We start from the raw sequence: 12,329 nt of genomic DNA on the forward strand, positions 1-12,329 counted from the left end.
TCACCAGCTTGTTCATTCCATGCCTAGAAGACTTGGTGCTGTCATTTAAAAATCATGGAGGCCATACAAAGTACTAGATGTAGTAGTTTTTGTTGTGGCGTGTACTCATTTTTGCACTACCCTAATTTGAGTAAAACTGAAAAATGTGTAATCTACGTTATATTATTCACCTTACTTTTTCCCGTTATAAGTTAAACAGATGTTATATTAAACTTTGTCTTGTCAACATTTTGGAAATTGTTTGTGTTCATTGAGATATTGTTTAAAATGTTACTTTTCAAAGGGAGTGTACTCATTTACGCAGAGCACTGTATGTAATATTGGATCATTTTCCTCAACAAATAAATGGCCAAGTATAATAATTTGTCTCATTTGTTTAACTGGGTTCCATTTATCTACTTTTAGGACTTGTGTGAAAATCTGATGATGTTTTAGGTCATATTTATGCAGAAATGTATAGAAAATTCTAAAGGGTTCACAAACTTTCAAGCACCACTGTAAGTCTTAGGAGAGTTAGAAGGACCTTCTGAACTACTGTGCTTTTATATCTAACGCATTGTTTTGGATTTCAGGAGTTCTGACTACCCTCCAGAAATACTTTAACATTGATGATAGCAAATCTGGACTACTACAGACAGGTATCAGCTTTACTTATCCAATCAAACAGAATATTGACCTTCAATCATTTCTAGCTGTGCCTTTAAGAGTATAGAGTGTGGTGTGATATCCGGTGTTACATCTATCACTACAAAACCACTTCCTGTTCATCATGTACCTTCTAATAACCCATCTACTCATTTCTAATCAACAGAATGCAGCTGCTTTTGGAGTTGGATTGATGTAGGGTGTAGAGTTTGAGCTTGCAAGAACTGCTTAGGTTTATTGAGTGCAGCGTGTAATGCAGTCATTTTCAGGGGCGGAATAAATTTTGTGCAACAAAATGTATTTTTATTCAAGACCAGTGAACGCCTTGTTTTACAATATTATATACAGTATAATCATTAATGACTGTATTAATCATTAAGAAGTAAAGGACTGTTGTACTAATACAGTCATGTGAAAAAATATGTACATCTCTCAACATATTTAAACAAGCAAACATTTCACCCTTTTGATACAGTACCTACAGATAATGCACTTGAAGTCAAATTTATTTGTATAGCGCTTTTAACAACAGACACTGTCGCAAAGCAGCTTTACAGAAAATTAAACCGGAGCTAATTTTATCCCCAATGAGCAAGCCTGTGGCGACAGTGGCAAGGAAAAACTCCCTCGGACGACACGAGGAAGAAACCTTGAGAGGAATCTGACTCAGAAGGGAACCCATCCTCACCTGGGTGACACCAGATAGCATGATTATAAATAACTCACTTCTATAACCGTGTCCTATATAGTCACAAAGTACAACTGTGTAACCAGGAAATTCATTATTGTTTTAGCATGAAGTCTATTTTGTTGACGTTATCAACTGTTCATTGATGGAGACTTGAGTGCAAAACTGTCCATGACAACCGCAGTCCTAAAGTTATCATGGTGATTGTAGTCCTCAGCCATAGATGCATTACTGTAAGTATCCAGAGCCATTTTCTAAGTGCAACTTTCGACTGTCTGTATGGGGCCGTTCTTTACAGGAGCAATGTGATCAGACTCAAGCCAGAAGTGGGGCATCAGGATGGATCAGGCAAGTCTGAGGAGTAGAAGAGGTCAGTATCACTGGTGTCTCAGGATCGACATGTAACTCAAGAGAGAGAGACAGACAGAGGGAAGAGACGGGGGGCGCACAGGTTGTTGGGTATGCCTGGTGTCACCTAATGGTTAAGAACGGTATACATTTTGCACTGAGTACAAGCAGGGACTCCGGCAAGACTAACTATGAAAGCATAACTAAAAGGGAGATCCAGAAAGTAACAGTCATGAAGGAGCCCTCGGACATAAATTGAACAAAACAACAAGGAAAATTTGCTCCAATCATTTTATTCAACAAACGTATCAATAGATGTAATATTCTTCTGTGGAGGAAGTAAATACACCCTTGGCTTCAGAACCTAGTATGGCTCCCTTTAACAGAAATAATTTCTTGTAGGCGGGGCGGCACGGTGGTGTAGTGGTTAGCGCTGTCGCCTCACAGCAAGAAGGTCCGGGTTCGAGCCCCGTGGCCGGCGAGGGCCTTTCTGTGCGGAGTTTGCATGTTCTCCCCATGTCCGCGTGGGTTTCCTCCGGGTGCTCCGGTTTCCCCCACAGTCCAAAGACATGCAGGTTAGGTTAACTGGTGACTCTAAATTGACCGTAGGTGTGAGTGTGAATGGTTGTCTGTGTCTATGTGTCAGCCCTGTGATGACCTGGCGACTTGTCCAGGGTGTACCCCGCCTTTTGCCCGTAGTCAGCTGGGATGGGCTCCAGCTTGCCTGCGACCCTGTAGAACAGGATAAAGCGGCTCGAGATAATGAGATGAGATGAATTTCTTGTAGGCGTTTTGCATAATTGTCCACCAGTCTCTCACATTGGCTTGCTGAAATTTTTGACCACTCTTCCATGTAGGTCAAATTTGTCCAATCTCTTTCTGATGGTGTGAAAGTGCATACATCTACAAACAGTTATGAGTTACCTGCAGATCCAGTTATGAAATTTTAGGGTTCTTGGAGACTTCCTTTAGAAGAAGAACAACAACAACTTTATTCATCAAACGTACACTTGTGAAATTCCTCTCCTACATTTAACCCATCTGAAGCAGTGAACACACACGAGCAATGAGCATACACACATACCCAGACCAGTGAGCAGCCACGTTAACAGCGCCCAGGGAGCAGATGGGGGGGAAGGTGCCTCGCTCAAGGGCACCTCAGCCTAAGGCCGCGCCATGTTAACCTAACCCACATGTCTTTGAGCTGTGGGGGAAACCGGAGCACCTGGAGGAAACCCACGCAAACACAGGGAGAACATACAAACACCACACAGAAAGGCCCCCATCGGCTGCTGAGCTCAAACCCAGAACCTTCTTGCTGTGAGGCAGCAGTGCTAACCACTACACCACCATGCCATCCTAGCATCAAACGGTCTGCTCTTGGGCTGAATTTGCTGCCAGTCCTGGACAAATTGGCACTTGTTTGAAATCTACACCACTTGTAGATGAGTTTCCTTACAGTGGAATGATTTAGTTCTAATAATTTGGAGATCTTTTTAAATCTGTTGCCAGATGCACAGGCATCAACAACCTTTTTTCTGAGGTCCTTAGAGAGCTGTTTAGATCTTGGCATGATGGCACCACATCATAGATCAATAGCGAAGCGAATAACAGATCCGAGATGTCAGGTTTAAATAAGACGGGTGTAAAGAACTTCCTGCACCTCCACCTGGAGGAGGTTTGAATCAGTGGCACCTAATCTGGAACACCAGAGTCTAATTTTATGGACTTTGAAAGTGTGATGAAATGTAAGGTTGTGCTTACTTTTTCCAGGGTGTCCTTACTCCTTTTTTTTTTTTCCACTTAAAAATTTAATTATGAAAATGACTACAAAATGTCAATTTTGTGTGTCGTTTATTGGAGTAGATCACCTTTATCTGTAGGCATTGCATCAGAGTGAAATGGTTGCTTGTTTAAATATGTTGAGAAGAATCTACAATTCCCATGGGCTGTACTTATTTTTTCACATGACTGTATATTGTTTAAAAACTCCAAATGTAATACATTTTATTACAAGTATTTTTTTTTGTCCCAATTTAGTATAAAATTAGTATAATGTCATTATATAACATGGTAAAGTATTTGACACATTTTTTTTGTTATGGATCATGTTTTATATGAGTGATTAAGTACAAATCTAATTGTAAATAAAGTAATTCTGTTGCAACTGGCAGTCACATGATACCTGACTGTTTACAGCTCGGCGCTGTAAATGAATAACTCAGGGATCTAATTACACAAAAACATGGCATTCTTTAGCAAAACACTCATCCATTTACAGTTTTTATCTGCAGTTTCATGCTGCTGGCTCCACTCTTCGGGTACCTTGGAGACCGGTATAACAGGAAGCTGATCATGGTGGGTGGGATGTTGACATGGATTGTCATAACGCTGGGCAGTTCATTCATCACAGAAGAGGTACGGCTGTACTCCTTATCTGGTACTTCACCCAGCTGAAGTTACCACAAGCGTGTTACCACATCATGTCATGTGCTGTGCAAAATTTTAACCTACATTCCTCGTACTGCAGATGACTGATAGTGTGTTTCATTGCTCATCGTATTATACAATGGATATAAAAAGTGTACACACCACGTTAAAATGATGGGTTTTTCCTGATGTAAAAAAATGAGACCATGATAAATAATTTCAAAACTTTTCCCACCTTTAATATGACCTATAACCTATACAATTCAATTGAAAAATAAACAAATCTGTTTGGCAGAAAAACATAAAAAAATAACAAACATACAATAAGCTGGTTGCGTAAGTGTGCACACCCTTAAACTAATACTTTGTTGAAGCACCTTTTGATTAAATTACACCATTCAGTCTTTTTGGGTAGGAGTTTATCAGCCTGCCACATCTAGACTTGGCAATATTTGCCCACTCTTTCTTGCAAAAGCGCTTCAAATCTGTCAGATTGCAAGGGCGTCTCTTGTGCACAGCCCTCTTCAGGTCACGCCACAGATTTTTCAATTGGATTTAGGTCTGGGCTCTGGCTGGGCCATTCCAAAACTTTTTTTTTTCTGGGGTCATTGTCATGCTGAAAGATGAAATTCCTCTTCATTTTCAGCTTTCTAGCAGACACCTGAGGGTTTTGGGCCAAACTTGACTGGTATTTAGAACTGTTCATAATTCCTTCCATCTTGACTAAAGCCCCTGTTTCAGCTGAAGAAAAACAACCCCAAAACATGATGCTGCCACCACCATGCTTCACTGTGTGTATGGTGTTCTTTTGGTGATGCACAGTGTTGTTTTTGTGTCAAACATACCTTTTGGAATTGTGGCCAAAATGTTCAAACTTGGTTTCATCAGACTATAACACATTTTCCCACATGCTTTTGGGAGAGTTGATGTATTTTTTTTTTTGCAAAATTTAGCTGGGCCTGGATGTTTTTCTTTAACCCTACCTCATAGTCCAGACATATGGAGAATACGGGAGATTGTTGTCACATGTAGTACACAACCAGTACTTGCCAGAAATTCCTGCAGCTCCTTCAGTGTTGCTGTAGGCCTCTTGGCAGCCTCCCTGACCAGTTTTCGTCTTGTCTTTTCATCAATTTTGGAGGGATGTCCAGTTCTCTGTAATGTCACTGTTGTCCCATATTTTCTCCACTTCTTGATGACTGTCTTCACTGTGCTCCATGGTATACCTAATGCCACGGAAATTTTTTTGTACCCTTCTTCTGACTGATACCTTTCAACAATGAGATCCCTTTGATGCTTTGTAAGCTCTCTGTGAACCCTGGCTTTTGCTGGAGGATGCAACTGAGTAAATGTCTGAACTTTATTTGGGGTTAATCAGAGTCATTTTAATTAATGGCAGGTATGAACCCAAAAAGACTGAATGCTATAATTAAATCAAAAGGTGCTTCAACAAAGTATTAGTTTAAGGGTGTGCACACTTATGCAACCAGCTTATTGTATGTTTTTTTTTTTTTTCCCCCCTAACAGATTGATTGATTTTGTTTTTTCAATTGAATTGTACAGGTTATAGGTCACATTAAAGGTGGGAAAAGTTTTGAAATTATTTATCGTGGTCTCATTTTTTTACATCAGAAAACCCTAGCATTTTAACGGGGTGTGTAAACTTTTTTTATATCCACTGTATATTCTCTTCTCATCACATCAGTCTATCCCTTATGTCTTGTAGTACTTCTGGGTGCTGATCCTCATGCGAGCCTTGGTTGGCATTGGAGAGGCCAGTTACTGCACCATAGCGCCGACTATTATCGGAGACCTGTTCAGTGGCTCTCAAAGAACCCTCATGATCTCCTTCTTCTATATCTTCATCCCTGTTGGAAGGTGAGGGTTTTAATTATAGAAAATATAAGTTATTCCATGAAATCAAGTTGTACATGAGCGTCGTGCCGAGTTGGCTATAAGCCATGTACAAGGAGATTGAGCGGAATAACTGTTTATTCTATCCACATTCATTGGCTTTTGAGAAACAGTGTTTTTTATTTTTTGCAAATTCGATAAATAACTTTTTATACAAAACGTCCGACCAAATCATTTCCACTTAGAATGTAAACAAACCAGCGAAACGACAGTAGCAATTTGTGAAAAATGCTATAATAATAATTATTGGGGAAAAAACGATATATTCTTAGCAACAAAATATGGAATAAAAGTATTTGATGGTAAGAATATATCGTTTTTTCCCCAATAATTATTATTATAGCATTTTTCACAAATTGCTACTGTCGTTTCGCTGGTTTGTTTACATTCTAAGCGGAAATGATTTGGTCGGACGTTGGTTCTACTACTAGGCTCATATACCATCAGTAGAGAAAAACAAGATGGCAGAGCGTGTTACTGAACAAACCGAGGACGAAATAAATACTCTACTGATGGTATATGAGCCTAGTAGTAGAATAGCCAATCAGAGCGCACAGTTGCTCGTATCCACTGAATGTGGATAGAAATATATGACTACACAGTACTGTGCAAAAGTCTTGGGCACATTTAAAGAAATGCTGTAGACCAAAAATGGCTTAAAAATAATGAAATGAAAAGTTTCAACATTTAAAATAATAGTACTATAAACAGCAGTAAGCCTTAATAAATGAAACAAAGTCAATATTTGGTGTAAGACGATCCTTTTTCTATTAAAAAAACAGTTTCGGGTACAGTGAGTGCAGTTTTATAAGAAAATGTAGGTTTTACTGAGCATCCTGCAGAACCAGCCACAGTTCTTCTGGACACTTTGTCATGCTTACTCCTTAATTTTACACCAAAACCCAGTAGCCTTCATTATGTTTTCTTTTTTTTTAATCTGAAAAGTGGGCTCTTATGTAATACGCTGCTCAGATACAAACATTTTTTTTTTCTGTAACATTTAATTTTATGCTGAAAAACGAATGTTTGGAACTCTAAAATGTTTTTGTACTGACTCGATAATGTAGAAGTCATAAAATGGACATCTATAATAACAAAGTTTGTATGAAAAAAATAGGGTGCCTATAAGACTTTTGCACAGTACTGTATAGGACTTCCATAAGATATTTTTTTTCCCCAAATATTTTTAAAGAAAGTTTTAATAGACTACATACTTGCATACATACATGTACGTATGTACATACCGTACATACATACATCTAAACATTTTGACAATGTGTATGTTACAAGAAAATAACATGAAAAGAAGACACTAACAGTAAAACCCAAACAAATGTCAACAACTTCAAAGAAAAACAAAACTAAAACAAACAAAAATAGCTTCTCATTAAATGGCTTTAGCTTTCACTCATCACATCTGACATCCCATTAACTCCACCATCTTCAAGAAAGGATAAGAATGGGCTCCAGACTTCTTCAAATCTCCTGCATTTACCTTTCACTATACAAGTTATTTTTTCCATGGCCACATTCATTGCCATTTCTTTTAACCAGTCTATTACACTTGGCGCTTTTGTTTTCTTCCAAAATAAAGCAATTAAACGTTTCGCTTATAACAAGCACATACCAGTGAAAATATATATTCCCTTCTCAATGGAGATTCAAGAGGATATAATTGTAGAATATGTTTTAGCTGATAACGCTAGGTTGATATTTATAATTTTATTGATCATGTCCTTTACCCCCCTCCAGAATGTATTTATGTGTTCACACTCCCATACCGTATGCAACGATAAAGATCGCCTTTGAATTTGTTACATTTTATGCAAGTATCAGGAATGTTTTCATTGTATTTATGTAGAATAGCCGGAGTTACACAAGTCCGCATCAACCATTTATATTGTAAGAATTTCAATCTAACACTTACTGTTTGGGTTTGAGCTTCCTTACATGCCTCCATCCAGTCATTCATAGACAAGTCTTCTTTTAAGTCTTCCCTCCAAGCTTCTAATTTATGAAGTGGTGATTCTTGTGATCCTGACATTACAATGCCATAAAACTGAGAAATTAAACCTCTATTATAGCAATCTTTTACCATTTCCTTCTCTATTATGTTTAGAATTGGTATATCTAAATTCCTTTAAGACACAAAAATACAATTTCTTATTTGTAAATATTTAAAGAAGTGTTTTTTAGATATATTAACTGTATTAATTTCCTCAAAGGACAAAAGCTTGTTGGAAGAATACATATCTGCTATGGACTTTATCCCTTTCTCTGCCCAAATCTTAAAGCCTGCTTCTAACCGCCCTGCTATAAAATTTGTCTTACCCCAAATGGGGCTATAACCAGACAGGTCTTTCGGTATGCCAAAATATCTCTTAACTACATACCAAACATTAATCATACTAAGAACTATTGGGTTAAGACAATTTTTCCTAAGATCTTTGAGATCAGCCGAATATAAGTATAGATTTAGGGGCAGGCCAGGTGTGATTGCATTTGATTCCATGTTGACCCAAGATGTGATACCTTGTGAAGAGAAGTAGAACATAATGGTTCTGAGCTGAGTAGTCCAATAATACCATTGCAAGTTGGGACACTGAAGCCCTCCTCTATATCATATGGCAAGTACAGAAGTGAAAGGCAGAGTCTGGGACGTCTGCTGTTCCAGATAAAGTTAGTAAATAGGTTGTTAAGTCTTTTGAAAAGGTGCATTGGAGGTGGTAAGGGGATATTCTGGAATAGATACAACAGTTTAGGTAAGATATTCATTTTCAGGACATTTATGTGACCAATTAAAGATATGGGTAGAGATGACCATCTTTCAATAGAGTTAGAAATATTTTCGAAAAGGGGATCATAATTTGCAGAAACAATGTTCTCAAGTTTTGGTGCAATTTTTATTCCCAAATATGTAAAGTTATCAGTTGCAGGAACATTCTGCAGCTGTTCTGTATCATGATTGTCAAATAGCATTAACATGCTTTTTGAGTTATTAATCTTCTACCCAGATATCTTCCCAAATCTATTAATAAGCTCTAACAGAGCAGGTATAGAAGACCTAAGATGTTTTAAAAAAAAGAACATCAGCAGCAAATAAAGCAATTTTGTGTTCCACCTGGCCAACAGTAATACCAGCTACGTTTGTATGCTTTCTAACTGCAATTGCAAAGGGTTCTATAGAAATTGCAAAGGGGAGAGGAGAGAGAGGTGATCCCTGCTGACAGCCCCTGGATACGTTGAAAGGTTTGGACACCATATTGTTTGTAAGCACCTCAGTTACTAAGTTATTACAGAGAATCCTAACCCATTTGCAAAATCTCTCCCCAAAACCAAACTTAACCAAAAGTTCAAACAAATAGGGCCACACCACCCTATCAAAGGCCTTCTCTGCATCAAGCAACAAGACAGCAGTGCCATGCCCGTTTTTCTGGTAATGAAGGATATTGAGTAGTCATTTTACATTATGAAATCCTTGTCTACGTTGAATAAAGACATTCTGGTCTTCTCCTATTAATCTAGGCAGCACTACTTCCAATCTTGCTAAAACTTTACATAATATTTTGGTGTCTGAATTAAGGAGGCTTATTGGACACATATTTTTGCATTTTGTGTTGCTTTTTCCTGGTTTTGGTAGTAATGTGATTAAGGCTTCCCTCATTGATGCAGGAAGAAGGCCTTGTTGAAATGCCTCAAGCATCATATCCAAAAGAGGACCTATCAACTTTTCTTTAAATTTTCTATAAATGTCTATAGGGAGGCCATCTGGGCCTGGCCTTTTCCCTGCTGTCATAGCATCAATACCTGCTGATATTTTCTTCTTTAGTTAGCCCCCTTCAAGATTCATCTGATCCTCTCCTGAAATCTGAGGCAAATCAAGATCATCTAAAAATTGTGACTGTAACTCATTATTAGGGGAGCATTCTGCACTATATAACTTCTCATAATAATCTCTAAATGCTTCATTTATCTTTACTGGGTCTATAATATTTCCTGATGGATGTTCAATTGTGATAATGGCTCGCTCCACTTGTCTTTTTTTGATCTGCTAAGCAAGCAGTTTTCCTGCTTTGTCTCCATCTTCGTAAAAGTTCTGCTTTAATTTCAGTATTTTTGCAGCCGCTCTGCCTGCTGACATTTCATTATAACGGGCCCTTAGAAGAACTAATTTATCATGTTCAGCTACTGTGTTATTCTGGTATACATTCTTTTCTAACTCACTTATCTGTCTCTCCAATTGTTTCAGTTCTTGTCTAGAATGTTTGTATTTTGAGCTACAAAATCCAATAATTTGACCCCTAATGAAAGCTTTCAAAGCTTCCCATCGTATGCAAGCTGAGGTTTCAGATGTGTTAGTCTCAAAATAAAGATCTATTTGTTTACCTAAAAACTCAAAGAATAATGGATCTTGAAACCATCCTGCCTGCATATGCCATTTAGGAGGGGTGTTGGCTATTTTATTATCAATATATGTTAATGACACTGCATTAACATGATCAGAAATAACTACAGTGTCATATTTACAATCTACAATTTTGGAAAGCAGTGGTGCTGACACTAAAAAATAATCAATATGTGAATATGTTTGATGCGTCCCAGAGTAACATGAGTAAGCCAAAGAGCTAGGATTTAGATGCCTCCAAATACCCAATAAATTTAGATCTCTCATGAATTGTTTTATCAATTTCCTAGACTTGACATGTGTATTGCCAGAGCCTGTTGAGCGGTCTCTCACTGGGTCTAATGTGCAGTTCATGTCACCTGCCATAATGAGTTGCCCCAATAAAGTAGAAATTGAGAGGAACAAATCATTGAAAAAAGCAGGATTATCGTCATTAGGGCCATATACATTAAATAAATTAACTTTTTCTCCAAATAAAACCCCTTGGACTATAATAAGTCTGCCTGCTGGATCTTTTATTTTTTCCACCTGTAAGGGGATGGTTTTATGAACAAGCATCATTACCCCCCCTAGCATTTGAGGCATAGCAACATGAGAACACCTGACCCAGCCATCTCCTCTGCATCCTTACTGTATCACCTGCTGTCATGTGTGTTTCCTGCAAAAAGATTATTTTTGCTTGTAGCAGCTTGATTCTATCCATTATTTGCTTAATTTTTTTTAAGGCTACCCATTCCCCTACAATTCCAAGTTAGGAAGTTCACTTTTCCAGTTTCAGACATCACACTTTGAGTGGTATCTTCATTTCAAGCACCCCTCCTATATCATGAGTTACCATTTTGAGAAGCATAAACAAAAACCAACAATCACACAAAAAAACTTAACACATATTTAAAGTAAATTTAAATCCCATATAATCCCACATAATCCCATCCAATGTGGGTCTTCCCTCCCCCCTCAATATTCACTCCTTGTATGGGTTCGTCAGATCCACACACCTGTGAGGCAGAGGATTTTTTAACATAGTTACTGGGAGACCAAATGGTCTCCCAGTGGCCAGATTTGGTCTCCTAGTCAATGCCAAACCAGCTTCACTGGGAGACCAAATTTTAAACCAAGTTATGTCTTATCATTTGGTTCAATCAGTTGCAATTAATTAACCAAGTACCATGTACAGTGGTGCTTGAAAGGTTGTGAACCCTTTAGAATTTTCTATATTTCTGCATAAATATGACCTAAAACATCAGATTTTCACACAAGTCCTAAAAGTAGATAAAGAGAACCCAGTTAAACACATGAGACAAAAATATTATACTTGGTCATTTATTCATTGAGGAAAATGATCCAATATTACATATCTGTGAGTGGCAAAAGTATGTGAACCTCTAGGATTAGCAGTTAATTTGAAGGTGAAATTAGAGTCAGGTGTTTTCAATCAATGGGATGACAATCAGGTGTGAGTGGGCACCCTGTTTTATTTAAAGAACAGGGATCTATCAAAGTCTGATCTTCACAATACATGTTTGTGGAAGTGTATCATGGCACAAACAAAGGAGATTTCTGAGGATCTCAGAAAAAGCGTTGTTGATGCCCATCAGGCTGAAAAAGGTTACAAAACCATCTCTAAAGAGTTTGGACTCCACCAATCCACAGTCAGACAGACTGTGTACAAATGGAGGAAATTCAAGACCATTGTTACCCTCCCCAGGAGTGGTTGACCAACAAAGGTCACTCCAAGAGCAAGGTGTGTAATAGTCGGCGAGGTCACAAAGGACTCCAGGGTAACTTCTAAGCAACTGAAGGCCTCTCTCACATTGGCTAATATTAATGTTAATGAGTCCACCATCAGGAGAGCACTGAACAACAATGATGTGCATGGCAGGGTTCCAAGGAGAAAGC

The 12,329-nt window shown here is 38.1% G+C and overlaps 1 protein-coding gene across 3 annotated transcripts in view; it reads left to right on the plus strand.

The window, feature by feature from the left end:
• The window catches only part of spns3 (SPNS lysolipid transporter 3, sphingosine-1-phosphate (putative)), a 58,721-nt gene that overhangs the window by 12,280 nt on the left and 34,112 nt on the right, over window positions 1-12,329 (plus strand). For all 3 annotated transcript variants that reach the window (XR_009651875.1, XR_009651876.1, XM_060912844.1), the window contains exons 3-5: window positions 573-638; window positions 3,963-4,099; window positions 5,838-5,989. Coding sequence is in view for 1 of the 3 variants with exons in the window: in XM_060912844.1 (XP_060768827.1) it covers window positions 573-638; window positions 3,963-4,099; window positions 5,838-5,989 (355 nt within the window). In the remaining 2 variants the exon portion in view is untranslated. The remainder of the gene's footprint in view (window positions 1-572; window positions 639-3,962; window positions 4,100-5,837; window positions 5,990-12,329) is intronic.

Source organism: Neoarius graeffei, chromosome 28 (assembly GCF_027579695.1).
Source record: "Neoarius graeffei isolate fNeoGra1 chromosome 28, fNeoGra1.pri, whole genome shotgun sequence".
NCBI classification, from domain to species: domain Eukaryota; kingdom Metazoa; phylum Chordata; class Actinopteri; order Siluriformes; family Ariidae; genus Neoarius; species Neoarius graeffei.